Source organism: Danio rerio, chromosome 17 (assembly GCF_049306965.1).
Source record: "Danio rerio strain Tuebingen ecotype United States chromosome 17, GRCz12tu, whole genome shotgun sequence".
In the NCBI taxonomy this organism is placed as follows: Eukaryota; Metazoa; Chordata; class Actinopteri; order Cypriniformes; family Danionidae; genus Danio; species Danio rerio.
In genome coordinates, this window is record NC_133192.1 from 28,541,031 (window position 1) to 28,560,019 (window position 18,989).

Sequence of the window (18,989 nt, forward strand, 5' to 3'; positions counted from 1 at the left end):
ATGGATCACTGTGTGCTTATGTTTTAAAAATAAATAAAAAAATAATAAATAAATACATTGAAAAATAACACAATGAACTACTATATAAATAAGCATAATAAACCAGTTGACTCAATGAACATTTAGTACAATACCTGAATCAGACACCTTTTAAATGAAATAATATTCCCTCTGCACTTTGGAAACTGTGAGCTTCCACACAGACGTCTGTAAATTAGAGTATCACAGTTATGAAAAGACTATGATGAAGAGAAAGACACGCTCTAGTTCGCTCAAAACTGAAAATTCTGTAATCATTTACTCACACTTCAATTATCAGAAAACTTGCTTGAGTTTATTGCTTCTTTTCACCAAAAATGATTAAAAAAAATCATTCCAATGTTAAGGAAGCTTTTTTTTTTAATATCTTCTTTTGTGCTCAACAAATAAAAGAAAAGAAGAAAAAAGCTTTAGAATCACTTGAGGGTGAGTAAATGGTGAGTATTTTCATTTTAGGCTGAACTAAGCCTAAAAGGTGGGCTTAACACCAGCAAGTATCACCAGCACTCGTAATTTATTATGGTCATCTCTGTGCTGCATTGTGAATACAACACATGTAGTTGACCAATCAGCTTCAAGAAATGAAAATAACAAACTAGTAACCTTAACATGTAAACCTAAAAGCACATTTTACACCTGTCTCAGTGCTTAAAAAAGCTGAACTACATTTTGGATTGCTTTTGGATTGACTGAATTTCTAATGACCTTACTAGATTGTTTTAGCATGAAAAACTAACACTAGAGGGTCTTTGCATTCAAATCAGTGGGTTATCTATCTATGGATGTTTTGATATAGAGCTGTGCATAAAGTCTTTGTTTTTGATTTTTTTTAGCAAGTTTATTATGTGTTCATATGGAAAATAATTAAGTGACCACTTTAAAAAAAAACTTCTCTAAATGTTCTGGATTTACTAGGAAAATACAGTTAAGTACAGCAACTGCAGCTCTGCAGTGTGTGATATATTACTGACTTCAAGGTGGGCACTAATCCACTATTGCCATTAGTATAATTAAAGGATAAACAAAGACTATTTGATCGTACAAATGTTTGTTGCTCACATATTCTCTTACATTTAGATTTTTTTTTCAGAATATTTAAAGTTCCATCTTTATATAAATGTTATGCAATGTATCCTATTTTATATAAGTGTTATATAAAATTATACCTCAGTCTGAATTCAACACCTACTGTCAACATGAATCTAGTATTTCAGGAATGCTTGGAATGTATTTTAAACTTTCTTTGATGCACTTCATTCTGATCAAGGTCAAACTGAAAACATTTTCTTTAAGAAACACAGGTAAAGCACATTGCATAATGGGAAGACACTAGGAATACCAAAAACGTATAACATCCTGACTTTAGCCAGCAGTTTTAAGTTATTATTATTATTTAACCTTTGGATCTCTTCTGGTATGCGTAGAGGCTCATGCGAGCTGTAGACAATACAACAAAGAGAATCCCCTTGCACTGAGTGTCATTGTGTACATACCACAGTATTTGCTGTTCTAGCAGATGCTTTTGATTCGAAGAGATTTTACAGTACTGTAATTGTAGAAAAAAAAGCTTGCTTGCAGTATGCCTGGTCCACTATGTAATAGGCTTAGCCAACAGCAACAGTGAAGAGCATCAAAGCCAGTGGTACTGTCTCAGAAATTAAGGTACAAATCTGTCACAGCACTGCAAAAAATCCTGGTGGGTTTAAATTTTTTAAGCTGAATCAAATGAACCTTATGAGTCCATTGAACTTATATTATGTTAAACTGACTTAAAACAGCTTGTGTAACTTATACAATTGAGTTAGAACTCATTTAACTTAGTTTAATAAGTTGCAATGACCTAAAAACATGCTGTCAGTGTAACCACCCCTACACCACCCAAACCTGCTCTGAGCCAGGATTGAACCGGCGACTCTTCCCATGGTGGTCGGGTGCTCTAACAAGGAGGCTAAAGACCTTGGCCTCCAGCATCTGTCGATAGAGCACCCTTAAGAGGTCAAAGGAGTAAGATTAACCTGCACAGCACTTCACTAGCTGGCCTCCATACACTAAGCCCCCTAAACCTTACTCCCTTCCGGATCATGGCACCAATGTAATCACCACCGGTCCTACACCACCCAAACCCGCTATGAGCTGGTATCAAACCGGTGACTCTTCGCATGGGAGTCGGTTGCTCTAATAATATAGAGGATAAAGACAGTGGCCTTTAGCATCTGTCGCTAAAGGTCAGAAAGTGAGGTTTATCTGCACAGCACTTCACTTGCTGGCCTCTGTTACATCAGGACTAATTGATCATATATTTTTTTTTACATTTTGGTACCTGTAAAGTACTACACTTTTTAGGTATTATGTACCTTTAATGTGTAAATGTGGACAGTTACAGTACAAACATATTTCATTTCTGGCAGTGGAGCATTAGTGCAGAGAATAGCAGTTTCCACATCCTACTGCACAAACACACACACACACACACACACACACACACACACACACACACACACACACACACACACACACACACACACACACACACACACACACACACACAAACACATCAAGTGTGTTTGCAATGCTTGATTTGTTTTTGTGAGAAGGATTTATAATTGTCTTTATATCCACACTTGCAGGTCTTAGTCTTGATGCCTTTTTTTAAATGTCACAGTTTAGCCTGACAAAGCCCTACATTATCATTAGTGTATTTGAGTGCCATTAAAATCAGTTTGTACTTTGTCCCATCATTTGACTCAATGAAACATGGTCCTCTACCAATGCACACTCCATATCCTCCCACTACCATCTCATAAAGGCGGCCATTCATACTCTGTTTTACTCTGGCAACAGATTCACCGGCACGCTGGCAGATGGTCTGTGGTTGCCAGTGGTAACCACTCTCAGCGAGAAGCAACAGTTGCTCTTCTCTGCTCCCTTTGAGAGAATAAAAAGTCAAGAGGTATTGGCATATCACTGCCTCGCCACAAAATGGGCAAGCCTACAAGACAATTACAATTGAGAACATCGAACAGCATTCCTAGCATGATGGAAAAGGAGATAGGCTACTTGTGCCAGTAATGGGGAATACTTTGTTACATCAATCTCTCTTTTGTTGAGAAGTTTTTTTTTTTTTCTGAGAAATGCCCTGGGATGATATGCTTTCATATCAGTCAAATGCAGTTAAAAAGATATTTTATAGGAAATTGGTGGTGGTGTTGTTGTTTAAGTGATAAAAAACATCCAAATGTTATCTTACACCTGAAAAACGTGTAATAATCAAACTGCTAGATTTTTTTATTTCAGAACCCAGTTTATGAATTGATGACTTTTTTGATTAGACTTTAACAAATTGATTAAGTTGGTTGACAAATTTATGAGAGTGTGGACTGAAACACAAAACACAAAGTCTGTAATTCAATCTGAATTTTTGTGACATAGCCAATACTTTAAATTCGCACATAATTCTGACGAATTAATGTCATGTGAACATGATTGATTTATCAGTTCTTGCTGAAACCCCCAAAATTCCATCTAAATGTATCTTTTTCTGTTACTTTTGTCCTTCTAACTTTAAAAAACAAAACAAAATTGTATGAGTTTTGAGGAAGATAATTGTTTTTGTTGTGAGTCTTCTCTGTGAAATGTACTTTCAGACACAAATGGAATTTTTAAAAACAAAAAGTATTGATCTCCAGGAGTTTAAGAAGTGTTTTCATCTGGCCTCTTTAACTTTGACACAAATATATTTAAATTTTAAGCTATGGACAGCAGGACATACTTTTATTTGTGTGAGGTGACGTGACACGCACGTGTGTATGAGGTTTGAACGCAATTTCCCGATAAATCCACGCCGAGACCGCAAAATAATTAAACTACTGTATGTTTGGAAGAGGATTTTTTATTAGTTACATGAGAGTTTGTTTGAATATAACAACCTGTAAATTTGAGCTAGAAGTTTCAGCCCTTGTCAGTGCAGCTTTAGAGTTTGCCTTGCAGTAACAGCACAGGTCCAGAGAGGGGCGTAAGCAGAGTGTTTGGAAAAGGGGCTGGCCGAGAACTGTCTTCAAACCAATGATCGGCTGAAGCTTTTACACTGTGGATTCGGTTCAGAGGAGAACACACTGACAGCATCGGCTCCTCTTTGCAGCGTCTGTGTGCACACCGACAGTCAGTGTCAGAAGACACTTTCCACCGTATTGCATTAACACATCTTATTGGATTTCCTCGGAGGAGACGCGATTGATCGGCGCAGACGCGCAGTGCATGTTCTTCTGAAAGCCGAGTCCACCTGCGCGTGTCTGAGAGATTTGTTCATTTCCAGGAACGGGGCTGTGCAACTCCTCTTCCTAGCCGGACTGAGAGGAGAATCCGTCAACGTCATTTAAACGGGAATAACAGCTTTGATCTTTCTTTTTCTACGAAGTGATTATGCGCGTCCTGCGCGGATTGTAAGCAAGGAAAGTCGCCCGTTTGCTCCTGACCCAAAGGGACATATCAGGTCGTGCCAGCAGGAAATACACGGGTTCGGAAGAAATTCCCATTCAAATTTGAGGACTTGAGACAAACAGAAGGAGCGTGCACAATGCCTCTTGCTCAACTGGCAGAGCCATGGCCCAAAATGGAGCTGGTGCAGTTGGAGACGGAGGTGAGAGGTGGTGAAATCACAGCACTAAAATTAACTGATTTAATGTGCGCCCTTTAGGTTGCTCTATCCGTGCCAGAGGTCCACGTGTTTGACTTTAGGAGTTCATGAGAAATACAGCAGTCGTCTAGAAATGTGATACTTTGTGCAAAATAACTAAAGAGTTGTGCAGGTGTGATGGTCAGGGTCTTTATTCTGTTCTTTTGGAGCGCCAGCAGGACGCGCAGCGCTCAAGTAGTGCAGGTCAGATGTTTCCTAATACTGGAGGGTCGTTTCATAAAAAAGTGCCTAGGTGACCTTCATAATCGATGACTTTAACCAAATAATCTTTTTCTAACTTAAACACACTCACACTCACACTCACACACACACACACACACACACACACACCAGACCCATAAACCTTCTTCATTTGGATGTCAGTCGTAGCCTTGTAATGATAGCAGTGTGAATATCAACCATGTTTTCAAGTTTCTTTTTTGATGAAAACCATAATTTTTTTTAAGAATCATGTTCATGCTATTTCACAGCTGCTTTGGAAAAAAGTCAATTATATCTAGATTTTAAATAATGTGGCATGAAAGTATAATCCAAAAACATGCCACCACTTCAGTGATTCATAACCTTTTTTCTAAATCAGAAAATCACATAAAATCACATTTTCAGCGTGGAAAAATGAACCAATTTTAGGGAATGACTCTGCAGTTGTGTCATCTTTAAACTCCAGCGGAAGAATATTGTTTTCTTGTTGTGCTCAGTGAAGCAGCTGTTTTCCAGTTTTTCACTGTGCAGTTCTCTTCTCTGGGGTACATGTCAAATGTCATAAAATCAAATAAATAATACAGCAGTTTAAGGTCAGAAGAAGCATTGGGAAACAACACTCGAGTTATCGAGCTCTTTTGTATTTCTGAACTTTAGTTGTGGTGCATAAGAAAAACACAATTTTTAGTGTTTTTTTATGTTAAACATGTTATAAAATTATTGGCATATAAATACTTAATATTTACATTGTCAAAATCAAATAGCATCCACTCGTATCTGCAGTATAAATTGTCATGCTTGGTTATAAAAAAATTAGGTGTTTTTTCCTTTAAAAGATTTAAATTGCGATATGTGTTCAAATATGCTAGTTTGATGATTTGTATCTTTTGGTGACAGACCACAGTGCTGACATCTCTGAGAGCTAAACTCCTAGTCAGTTCGAGTTTTGTATCACAGAATACTGTCAAGACGTTTGCATTGTACAGCTCTGGAATTTCCTCTTCCAATTCAGCTGCAGGCCAAGTTTGCAACTACAAGGCAAGCAGAGACAATATGTTCTGTGAGTGATTAATGAGAATGGAAGGAAGAAGATTTAATTTCTTATCTTGCTCTCAGACTAATGTTGATCTCATTTGAGAATCACAATAAGAGGCGTATTTTACTCTTTTGTTCCTGTTCGTGTAATCTGTGCAATTTTGAGATTAAATTAACTTTAATTTTCCCTTGCCTTCTGCTCTCTCACCTGCGCAATGAGTTCACCACCAATCAACTGGCAGCAGGTTTGCTGCAGAAACATTCTCAGTTTTCTCAGTCATTTGAACGAAATTACTTCTGCAGATGAAAACGAGAGGCAGAACTGATCAGAAAAAAATCTAATATAAGTTTAGCAGGAAAGCTCTACTGATTAGAATCTTGCTACAGCATTTCTGCAAGTAGCCTACCACAAGATCTTAAAGTGCTTCTTCCTGATATAGACTCGCTGAACAAAGGACTAAGCACAGGAAGTCACACCACTTAATTTGTCTGAAAAAGACAGGTTTTAGTTTTTTCACATGCTGCTAGTGCTCAAAGGACCCCAGACACACAAAGTGTGTAGTTACTAGATTGAAGAAAAAATGTGTCGTCAAAATGTAAATGTATGTAAAATGCACACCTGCCTATTCTGTCTGATATTATTTTAAAAAGGGCATTTTGCCATTTGCATCAAATTATATTCAACATAAGTGCAATTTTGCAGTCAAAACATGACTCTTTACAAATAAATAGATCTATTGCTAGTTTTGATATGTTTGTTTTGATAATCTGACATTACTTGCAGCATTTTGGTGTATATATTTTCATGCTTACAGAATCATGAAGTATCAGTACACATTAAGTTAGCTTGGTTTAAAGGTCCTGTGAAGTGCTTTGAAATGTGCATTTTTGGTGTGTGACAATTTCAAATGAAACTTGAAAACAGGGCAGGAAAGCTCCTCCCCTTTTAAAAAGCAGCCAATAGCTTTTTATTTTTATTAATACTCTGCCAGTGTGATTGTGTGAGCTCAAGTGCATCAAATTTAACGCAAATCTGAAGCGTCTTGAAGGGGGAAACATGTAAGAAACTACAGAGCATTTGCTTGGTCAGAAGATTTAATGTGAAACTGAAAAATGAAGTGCCATCAAAAAAATAGCTAATCCATTTAGATCATATCTTTTTCCTTTTTTCCCCGGTATGCTCCTGTATTTTACAATTCTATTCCGCTATCATCTCATAAAGGTATTTTTCTATTTCTCCCATATTTTTTATCTGTCTATAAAGGGTGGCAATAAACATTAAAGAGCCGATCCTCTCTATACTCAACCCATACATCCGAACCACCAGGGGATGCCCCTTGCTCTGTAATGTAAATCTGTTCTGTGCCTTCATTTTATTTAGGCAGGAAAACATTTTGAAATAAATATTAAAACGGTGGGATTCCCTTCCTTTCCATTACAGATGTCGTTGCTCTTACTATTCACTAATACAGTCAGTTCATTTAGCTGTGCGTGACTGTCAGACATGCTACATACTGATAAATAGACACTGTTTCCCCAATGGATTCTGTACACGTGATTTGAAGTGGAGCAAAAGTGGACACTCTGTTTTGGCTGCGTTTGAGACAAATACACAGAATATTAATATCAAAACATATCCCTTATTTTCACATCTCAATGTTGACATTTCATTTAGACAGAAGTGACAAGCTTTGGTGGTTTATATCTTCATTCATTTTTCTTTTCGGCTTAGTCCCTTTATTCATCAGGGGTCGCCACAGTGGATTGAACCACCAACTTATCCAGCATATGTTTTACGCAGCGAATGCCCTTCTGGCTGCAACCCATCACTGGAAAACATCCATACACACTCATTCACTCACATACACTACGTACAATTTACCCAATTCACCTATATACTTTTAAGTATATGTCCCAATCAGGTTTTTTTTTTTTTTTTTTTGCCTCTGAGTGATTTGATTTTGGGTATTTGCCGATACCGAAACCTGGTCCGATTCCGATACTTCTAAAAGGCCTAAAAAAAGATTGAAGAAGAGCAAAGACAGATCCAGGATGTTCCTTATTTTTTATTTAATTCATCTTATTTAAACGTTTAACAACTCTGTTAAAAAAACATCACTTTTGTGAAGTAACTTAAACAATCATATGATAAATAACATCAATTCTTCACTTTGGACTTTTTGACTTTACAGCTTTAAAACATGTACTAGCTCTATTGCAGTTCCTAATGCATTAAAAGAGAAACAATACTTCTAATTCATACGTGCGCAGTGCACTTGATGTTAAATTTATCGTTCACTATTGTATTTGCATGCTGTATGTTGACTAGTGATGTCAGTTTACTGGAATTGCTAACATGAACAATAGAACTGTTCTAATAACTTATATTAACATGGACTCATAAATGCTGCAGATCCGTTTCTTGTTACTTGTTATTGTTTGAATATATATTAATACTTATAATTTTAACATCACCATTTTTAAAAATATGATAAACATATTTTTGTGTTAATTTCTTATGTAATCTATGCAGGGTGGTATGTTGAACAATTGCATTTCCCTGTTTACCAGCGCATAAGTCTAGGTTAAAAGGTTCTGCTGTAGGTAAAAAGAAACACCATATTTCACATCCTGATAACTTTTTGGAGTGAAGCACAGACACATCTTTCTGGTGTAATTGTTTCAAGTTTCTATCAAATGAAGTATTCTTTGAAAGACAATGTATTCTCAACAGTGCTTGTAGGCTAACATTAGGAATGCAATGATTATAAATTTTGGTTGTACAATTAAAGTCTGAGGAATAATCAAAGTTTCACGGTTATCGCGATTATTATTCATTCATTCATTCATTCATTCATTCATTCATTCATTCATTCATTCATTTTCTTTTCGGCTTAGTCCCTTTATTAATCAGGGATCTCCACAGCAGAATGAACTGCCAACTTATCCAGCATTTTTTTACGCAGCAGATGCCCTTCCAGCCGCAACTCATCGCTAGGAAACATCCATACACACATTCACAAACACTCAAACACTATGGGCAGTTTTAGCATATCCAATTCACCTGTACCGCTTGTCTTTGGACTGTGGGGGAAACCGGAGCACCTGGAGGAAACCCACGCGAAAACAGGAAGAACATGCACTTCACACAGAAATGCCAACTGACCCAGCCGAGCCTCGAACCAGCGACCTTCTTGCTGTGAGGTGAACGTGCTACTCGCTCTGCCACCGCGTCACCATGATTAATATGTATTCATTAATTTCAAAACACTTCTAGTTTAGATAAAAACACGAAAACACCTTAAAAGTGTTATTTATTGCTGCTCAGTCACTAAGTAATACAGCACAAAATAATAATAAAAAACAAACAATAGTTCATTTTTCTTTAGACTTAAAAATAAGTGAAAAATGTTTTTGGCATTTAAACATAGGTACACAGCAAAATCCTCTGACTAAAATTTACTCAGTATTCTGTCCCTCTTAAAATTGAATCAAAAGTTACTCAAGTCATTGAGACAATGAAAGGATTAATTAAAAGATGATTGAGCACTGATGATGAAACCTGATGTTAATAAGCAGAAACACAGAAGAGAAACACAAAACTACATCTGAATTCAGTCACAGCCTAAATTAAGTCAGTGAAAATATAATACATTAAATCTCTCAAAATCTCAGCAGAGGATCATTAAGCAACTCCACAAACAGCAGCTTTACTTTTTACCAACCTGTTTGTTCTTATTTAAAGAGGGACCAATTACTCTCTGAACTGAGTCAATTTTATTCAAAGGATTTTGCTGTGTAATAATTTTACACATCTTCATTGGAAAAAGCAAACTTGCGCATGCAAAATATGGGATATGTGAAAACCTTAATTATAATAGTAATAGTAATAACCTCAGCCATTGTTAAATTCAGCAGTTTATCCAGTGTGTATTCACCTTGGTATATAAGCTTGGAACTTTAAACTAACACACATTTGGCATAACTTTAAGTTGCAGCAGTTTTGTTTCATGCAGAAATGCAGTGTTGATAAGTGTTTATGATTAATTAACTGTGACTAATTAAAGTGCAGTTAGTAGTGAAACTGGTTAATCGTTGCATCCTTAGCTAACATACGCTTAAAAATGTTTTGAAAAGTACTTTAGAAACTGGTAGGCAACTGCTTTAATTATTTGACAAAGTCTTATTTCCTTCTTTTTTAATCTGTGTGTAGAACTATCATTGCCTGATGAAATCTATCCATGCTTTTAACTGCAAAGGTTTTAGTTAATATTTTGTAAAGGTTTAGCTCCGAACACCTGCTGTTCATCTATTTGATGGCTTTTGTGCCCAGGGGTTCGACAGTGAAATGTGTTTGTAATCATACATATTACACAAGGAAGATTGGCGTCATTATTTGAAAACCCTGCAGCTCTTTGGAACATGCAGTCTGTTCAACAAGAACTTCCATCCCTTTGGAGGTTAAATGTAAAGAACAAAGGAAAACATTTGAGGCAGTACACTTCCATTAAAGGACATGCATTCTGTGAGCTCCAGGAGTCACTGGTTGCGTTCTCACTCCGTCACCGGTAATTCATGAACCTGGGAGTCTCCCAGATGCGCTTGAAGCGAGTTGACGGTATTTCATAGTGTATGAGGCCCAGTCTGTCCCCACAGGGAGGATGATATTTCACTCGGAAGAGCCAATATGAGTGTGTCCTACTAGCCAAAATGTGAGGTTTGAATTCAGAATGAAGGAGAATTCAAACATGAGTGTTGTTGGGTTGGGAATAAGCGATAGCTTATTGTTTCTAATAACACAATTCTTTCCTAAGATAACAAGGATAAAACCAACAATCTGGAAAAGGGTTTGGTCAGGGCTTCACAGTGAGACAAATATCGTATGTGCAATGAATAAATGTGCTACAGAACCATGTGTGCAATACAGAGTTTAATACGAGTCTTTTTTCGGAGATTTACTGAAATCGTCTTACTCTGATTTCACTTTTTTACACCAGTCGAGTGTTTAAATGAATTATTTTTGTGACCAGACATGATTTCACATAATGGAATAAGGAAGAAAGGATACTATTTCATAGATCATAGCCATATACAACTATAGAGCGCCATCTGCTGTTAAAAGCAAAGCTCAAAATTGATACAAGAGAGAATAGCGATGCATTTTAAAAATGTAAGATTCGATTTCTCAAACAATTTTTCGCCACAGCTCTACTATTTTATATTATTCTATACAGTTAGAAGAACTATGACGTTCAGCATCGCATTACAAATTCACGTTATTCTTTTAAAATACCCAGTAAGGCTTAAGGAACACCGAAAAACCATGTATTAACACAACTGTATGCTTATTGTCATCATGTTTGATCAGGATAGGCATTTCTATCTTGTTTTTACTCCATTACAGGCAGCTTCTAAAAATCACAGACTTCCATACTATATAGTATGCTAAAAACAGTATGCGCGCTAAGTAGCATGTCCGAACACATAGAATTTAAAAAACAGTATGCGAGAAGTACCCGGATGACCTACTACTTCTGGCAAGATTTTGAAATGCACATCCAGTGCATGCTATGCTATCCCATGATGCCCTGTGAGAGAATTTATGAAAGGGAATGAAGTGACGCAACTGATGCGGGTAGGTCACGTGATCATGACAAAATAGTGGTTAGTAAATCTGTGTTCCATTCATAATGTACAGAATGTACTTTTCTAATGGTCGAGTTGTACGTTTAAATACAAATCCAGTAACTACTGAGAAGTAGGTGATTTCGGACGCAGCCACAGTGCTAAGTTCATTTTTTTTTCCTTCTGTGATGCATTTGCTTTACGTGTTTTTTGAATTTAAGCACATGCTGCCCTCTAGTGTCCAGTGTGATTGAAACCTTTTCATTTCATGCCTTCTCACACCCAATGTTTGGTAAAAAAGATAGCAATTATTCTCTGCAAAGATAAGTAATATTTTCTGGTATACATATAAATGCTGATTAAATGACTATAATTTATCATCTTTGATTTTGTGATCACAATAAATGCTAGAAAATATCATGATTATAGGCTGGTTTCAAGTCCATATTAAACATCTCTATGTTGGTTTCACTTGCGTTGATTAGATATCGTCAACATCAGTAGTTCCTTTTGGTTTCCTTTGTGATTTTCCAAAGAATATTCTAGTAGAATGTTACAGCTATATTCTGTCAGCTTGCTCTTGCTTCTTTTGCGTAAATATCTCGTACTCTCATACAAAACGGCACATGTTTCCAGCATATGTTCCTTGGGAATATGAGATGTAAAGATTCTGTGTCTCGGCTGTCGTTGTACGCAGTGGTTACTTTGAAACGTGATACGCCGTAGCAGAGCACGAATATAGAGATGGCCACGAATATAGAGATGATGATTTGATCCGGAACTCACAAATAAAGACAGAATATCCACTTGTCATTTACTTTTCAATCCTGTCACCTTTGAATGCTAGTACAAATCAAAATGAACATTTGATGAGTGTTTAAATGATTAATCTGTAGTTTCATCCATAATTCAGTTCATCAGTGATTTTTGTTTTCATCTTTGTCCTCCTTTTCTCTTTATGTCTCTTTCTACATTGCCTTCTTCCTCATCACTTTCTGCTTTTCTTTTAACCAGGGCACACAGATATTCTGTCAGACCTTCATCTTTGATGCGTCACATTCATTGTTGTTCAGTCTTGTATAACTGCTTACCATGCAGTCTCACATGCTTGTCAGGTTTGACATTGAAACAGGCACAAATGTTTTGTATGTCAAATGTCTGAATCATCAGCAAAGTTGACAGTTCTGACTCATATTGTTTAATTTTCCTATTTATATGTTTTATTATTATTATTATTATTAATAAATAAATAAATATATAGATTTTTTGTTATATATTTTTCTAATTATTTTTGTAAATATTAAATGCATTAATCATTGTAGACATTTTTAGATATTTTATTTAGTATTTTAATGCTTTCTTTTGTCCATACATACATCCATCCATAGATAGATAGCTGAAGACTAAAACTATTAAATATTCTGTAAAATAAAAAAAAATTCAATTCCTTTTTATTATATTTTTTCATGTACATACACAGTTTCATGTACCAGATATAACATAAACCAACAAGCAAACAAATGAACAAACAAAACAAAAGGCTCCTCTGTATTTTAAATCAGATTACAATATCACCTCTTTTACTAATCTACAGGGACTAAAGGTCCCTGCATCTCAAGCAAGTAATCTGCAATATTTTCATTATATTTATGCAATAAAACTGGAGTTATGTAAATCCTCATCAACCACTTATATTGTAACAGTTTCAAACAAGTGTTCATTTTTAGTGATTGAGTTTCCTCACATGTCTTGACCCAGTCTTCTATAGATTTATCCTTCTTAAGATTCAATCTCTATACTTCTAATTTACAATTAGAAGATTCCTTTGATCCTGACACCAGCATCTTGTATAATGCAGAAATTAAACCTTCACTAAAACAGTCTTTAAATATAATCTTTTTCAAATATTTCACAATTGATGTTTAACAGAGCAAGAACATTCGTACACAGCATTTCTGATTATATATTTAATCTGGAGGAAAAAGTAGGGATGTCCCGTCAGGTTTTTTTTTTTGCCTCCTAGTCCGAGTCGTTAGATTTTAAGTATCTACCGATACTTAAACCTGATCCGATACTTCTATAATACATAAAAAAGAATAAAGAAGAGTGAAGAAACAGATCCAGAATGTTCCTTATTTTTTTTGTTTAATTCACCTTATTTTAACTTTCAACAACTCTGTTAACAAACAGAGCACTTCTGTGAGGTAGCTTGAACAATCGAGTAATAAATAACATCAATTGTACACATTTGGACTTTAGCGCAACAGTAAATGTATAAAAAAATAATATAAAAACAAACAGCACCTCAAGTTAAAACACCCAGCAGGCAATCCCAAGTTTACAAATCTCAAAGTTTGCTATGACAGTGTTGTCATCATCAACTTTATAATACCTCCAAACTGCAGACATACTTGCGCTTTCTGTTTCAAGCTGCTTTCACATTTTACTTTGCCGGCATTTAACCAATAGCATCTCTGCAACAAAGTGATGTCATGCTGCACGCGTTGCTGTTTTTGTGTGAAGTCAAGATAGAGGTTTAACTCTGTGACACCGCATAACTATAGATCTGTTAAAAAATGATTCCGATTTTAATTCAAGTCTGAAACCGTGTGATCGGGCCTGCTTTCTGATCACGTGATCTGATCTGGACATCCCTAAGAAAAAGCCTTATTTCTTTTTATTTGGCTGGAATAAAAACATGTAAACGTCATCAGCATCACCTGATTTGTAGGTTAAAGGTGAGATTAAATAATGGCCTAGTTGCATATTCCCTCTGCTATGAGGAACAGTGTGACCTACTCGGGGACTTCAGAAGGATGTTGAAAGTTTCAACATCCACTTTATCTGCCTGTCAGTCACATTTGTATGGAATTGAGTCACACATATATGGACAGGTCTGACTGTTGATAATAGTTCCTTCAGGGCCTGAATAAATGAGAATATTCCCCTTGTGTAGTCTAGATGAGTTTCCTTCAGTCAGGGTGCTGTAGAGGTGATGTTTGACTGGACACATATTACACCAAATAGGAAAGTCCAGCATTCTTGTCCAAATACAGAATTTTGTTCTTATATTGATGGTTCTGCTATTAATATTCTGTAGCTTGGAGAGGAAAATGGCTTTCATTAGTAGACTGTGAATCACTGTACTGAAGGTTTTACCTAAGGGAATTGTTCATCACTAAAAAAAATTTTCTTATTATTTACTTACCCAAGGCCGTTCAAAATGTATGACTTTATTCAGCAAAGAGAAATTAAAGGGATAATTAATCCAGACTTTAATATTCTGCCATTTACTCCATTTGTTCTAAACCTGAAAGACATTTTGAAGAATGCTGACGTTCTTCAGAATCCTGACGTTCTTCAGAATATCTTCTTTTGTGTTAAACAGAAGAAGAAAAAACAGTTTGTGTAAAACTTGAGTGTAAGTAAATAGTGAGGAACCCTTTATATTTGGGTGAACTATCCCTTTAAGGTTTTTAAGGACACATCCCAGGCTTTTTCTTCCATGTAATAACATAAATGTAATGAATTCTCTAATGAATATGAAAGTATTCAGTGAAATTATCAATAATTTTTAGAAAAAAACAAAACATTTATATATAAATTTTAAATAAAAATGTTAATTCTTTGTACAACTCATTTATTTATTTGTTTGTTTGTTTGTTTATTTATTTATCTTCCTTTAGCAATTAATCTGTAAATTTTAGTTTTGGGCTATAAAAACTTTGTTTAAAGGGTCAGTAGGTGAGTTGCCTAAATGCTATCCATTAGCATAATATCTTTGAAACATATCTCCCTCCCCTGCCGTCCAAAGCCACGCCTTCTAAAATCCCAAACATGCACATTAAAGATGACAGTAGACAACCCACTAGATCATGTCATTCGCCAGTTAGAAAACTTGACAGTACTTTGCAATACTACAATTCTGAACGAAAAACGATATTATAGCTAACACATTTTCAGTTGTGTAACAAGGAAAACTTTTCACTGTGCAATATTTCATGCATGCAAGGATCACTGGTTTCACTCTCTCATGCATTTTGTCTTAAAGTGACTACTGTATGCTTTGTGTTTGGCCAGCAGCATGCAGGAATTACACTTATTACTAAGCCGTACTTGCATGCTATTTCAGATAGAATATTCAAAGTAGCGTGGTAAACATTATAGGGAGCGTTTCACAGGTTGTCATTGTTCAAAAACGAACCAAAGTGAATATAAAACCAACTTCACCTCAGTAAAGCAGGCTAGGCTGTAAAACAGGGGTGTCCAAACTCGGTCCTGTACGGCCAATGTCTTAGAAAGTTTTGCTAATACCTTAGTCAAACACACCTGAAGCAGCTAATCAAGCTCTTACTAGACATACTAGAAACTTTCTGGTAGGTGTGTTGAAGCAAGTTGGAGTAAAACTCAGCAGGACACTGGCCCTCCAGGACCGAGTTTGGACATCCCTGCTGTAAAAGGTCCCATATAAAATTGAAAATAGTCACATTAATCTTTCGCCAGAAGATTTCAGTGACTGAACAAATTCCATGCACCTAACCCATTTGTAACAACAAAATCTACATCAGCTTTAAGTGATTAAATCAGTTTTAAAACACAAACTCCAATACTGATTCAGGATTTTAAAAAGTTTTGATTCAGCATTTGCTTCTACCGTTCTCTCTCATTCGTGCATGTAAAAACAGCACTCGTTCACGCTCAAACGGCAGATCTGCTTGAACTGCTGCACAGATGTGCAAATCTACATTTGTTGACAGTTTGGGCTATACTTATCAGAATAATGGGAATTGTCGGCCCAACAAACTTTAAATGGATGAACATATTTTTAGTCTAATGCCTAATCCAGAATATAAAAATACACGTAAATCATTAAGTTTAATAATTACTTTTGGACCAGCTTAACAAAAAACATTTTTGAAGACAATCACCTTTTGCACCTTTAAGTGTGTGTTTAAATTTAAAAGAAAGTGAAAAAGACTCACTTTTGATTGATTGATTTTTTTTATTTATTTTTTTTTTCAAAATGAGTTGTACTGTATACACAGTAATGACTAAAACATAAACAGTATACAGTATTTTAAGGGAAAAAAGAAAGAAGAGAAAATAAAATAAATAAATAAAAATTATGAAAAAAAGACAGCAGTATGGTCTAATTTAAAACAATACCGCGGTGTGCACAATTAAGGATAAATAGATGACTTGTAATCATTGTCATGACAGGTCAAACCTAGTAAGCACAATAATGGGGAGACTGTAACCTTCTGTTTATGTATTATGGACAGTTTGTCACAAACGCTTTTGATTTAAGATTAAAAAAACTATTTGTAAATGATATATTTTTGAGATATATCAACCAAAACTCAACCCTTACCACAAGAATTAGCATCCTTAAATCATATTTTGTGTAAATGTACACATACATATTATGAGTTTGGTTGGACCCAAGCTTTAGGCTTCAACAACAAAAGCTGTTTAGTCTTTTCTTTCAGAAGTTTCGAAGCCTTTTTATTTTGCTGTGTAATGAAATCTGCAGTTTTTGCTACCGTTTCTGTTCCCTCCTGCTATGCACTTTACTTTCATGAATGGCTAAGTCACTTAAAATACAAGCCTTTTAATTCTATTCACATCTCCATTCCCCCTCTTTTCCTCTCTATCTCTCCCTCAGACACACACACACACAGTTCCTCTCACCTCTCCGAGGAACAGTTTGGTCCCAATTATTCGCTGGCTATTTCTGTAACAGGGTCACATTATGGGAGAGATGTTGTTAATTTTGTGCAGACGGCTCTTTTAGCGCTTCATTTGCATGGTGTTGTCAGGAAAAGAGTTTCAGGGTCGCTTGTGACCAGCAGCCCTGATCGAGAGCTTGTTATGTTGTGTTTTTACTTTAGTTTGCACATACATTTTGCATATACTCAAACTGTGATCTGTGTGTGCGCTTTCTTTTTCTCATTAATCATTTGTTTGATTGTTTTTCTAGAAAATATATGTACACGAAAGGTTCTTTGCCTACATTTTGTTTCCCATGTTGAAATATCATTGATTTCTTTTTATTTTATTAATACGTTTAACATTAGGCACACTTTTCTTTCTTATATCTTAGAGAGAACAACTATCAAACATAATCTATCAGTAGATGATCTGTGCATCTTTTATGAAGTTTTAGATAAGCTGTATTCATCAGAGTCGTAAGTGTTAAATGTGTGTGTGGCGTTAATTAAGCACAGCTCATATTCCCTTATCAGTTTTCTTACAGATATCTGGTGTTCACGGCTCACTTTGAAACACTTTGTTAATGATTTGTGAAAGCACACATTGGTTCTTTTATAATTAAGCTGTAAATTAAAGCTGGAGCCTGTCATTTCTGTGCTGATAGCACCATAAATGTACATTGCATAAATTATTACTGTTTTTAATCTAGAATTGCTTGGTAGATGGTCTTGCCTCTGACTCGACTAACCCCAACCTTTTTTCTTTAGGGTTAACCTTAGTAATAGATTGCTTATTGTTAGAAATGTGCAATATGGCAAAAACGTATCTTGCACAATATTGTTATGTAAAAGTACTTGTATAGTCTATAGATGATGTGTATAGCTTGTAGTATATGCATAGTCAGTGGTTAGTATAGTTAGTTTATCGTTATGTATAGGTTTAATATAGCTCTTACGTCCAGTCACAGTGTTGTGTTCATATATTTTTTTTTATGTAGCACCGTGGTCCTGCAAAACACAACATTTCGTTCCACTATATGTCCACACATACTGTATAATGACAATAAAGCTCAACTTAAACTTGAACAACAAAAAAATATGTCAAAATTTTGTCATTTTGACTGATTCAAAAACTGATTCCAGATTTCTAAAACATTACTTTATATAACTAGTTTATATTTGCAGAAAAGAGGTCTGAACTATAAAGGCAAACATTGTGAATGTCCCAGTCAAATCCGGTACAATCAGAAATTATATAAAATAAGAAAATGCTACATAGTTTTGAGCCACAATGTACACATATGGTTTTAAAGGTCAACTCATTTTATTTAAATTAGCACCAGTACTAGCCCATTATTAACAGTAAAGGTTTTGTAAATAAAAATAAAATAGCAGGTTCTTTCAGTCTCTGTGAAGACATAAAGAACATAAATAAAGAACATAAAGAAATATCAAACGTACAGTATTTAGAGCTTTTTTTTGCTGCCTTTTTAGTTTTTTTTTTTTGCATACATTTTTTGATTGTTGCAGTGAGGTTTTAAATTTGATGAAAACGCACATACAATTATTAATAAGGCTTATCAAAGACAGCTCATTTAATGATGTGAGTTCTTATGACTTAAAATTTGTTTGTTGAAAGTATCTTGTCTTTCCCTTTATTGGTTGGTTTTCCTCACTTTCTATAA

The 18,989-nt window shown here is 35.4% G+C and overlaps 1 protein-coding gene across 3 annotated transcripts in view; it reads left to right on the forward strand.

The window, feature by feature from the left end:
- The first annotated feature begins 4,120 nt into the window (after positions 1-4,120).
- The window catches only part of rps6ka1 (ribosomal protein S6 kinase a, polypeptide 1), a 105,614-nt gene continuing 90,745 nt past the window's right edge, over positions 4,121-18,989 (forward strand). For 2 of the 3 annotated variants that reach the window (XM_068214459.2, XM_068214461.2), the window contains exon 1: positions 4,121-4,675. In XM_068214459.2, coding sequence (XP_068070560.2) covers positions 4,613-4,675 — 63 coding nt within the window. In that variant the 5' untranslated portion in view covers positions 4,121-4,612. 3 annotated transcript variants of the gene reach the window in all.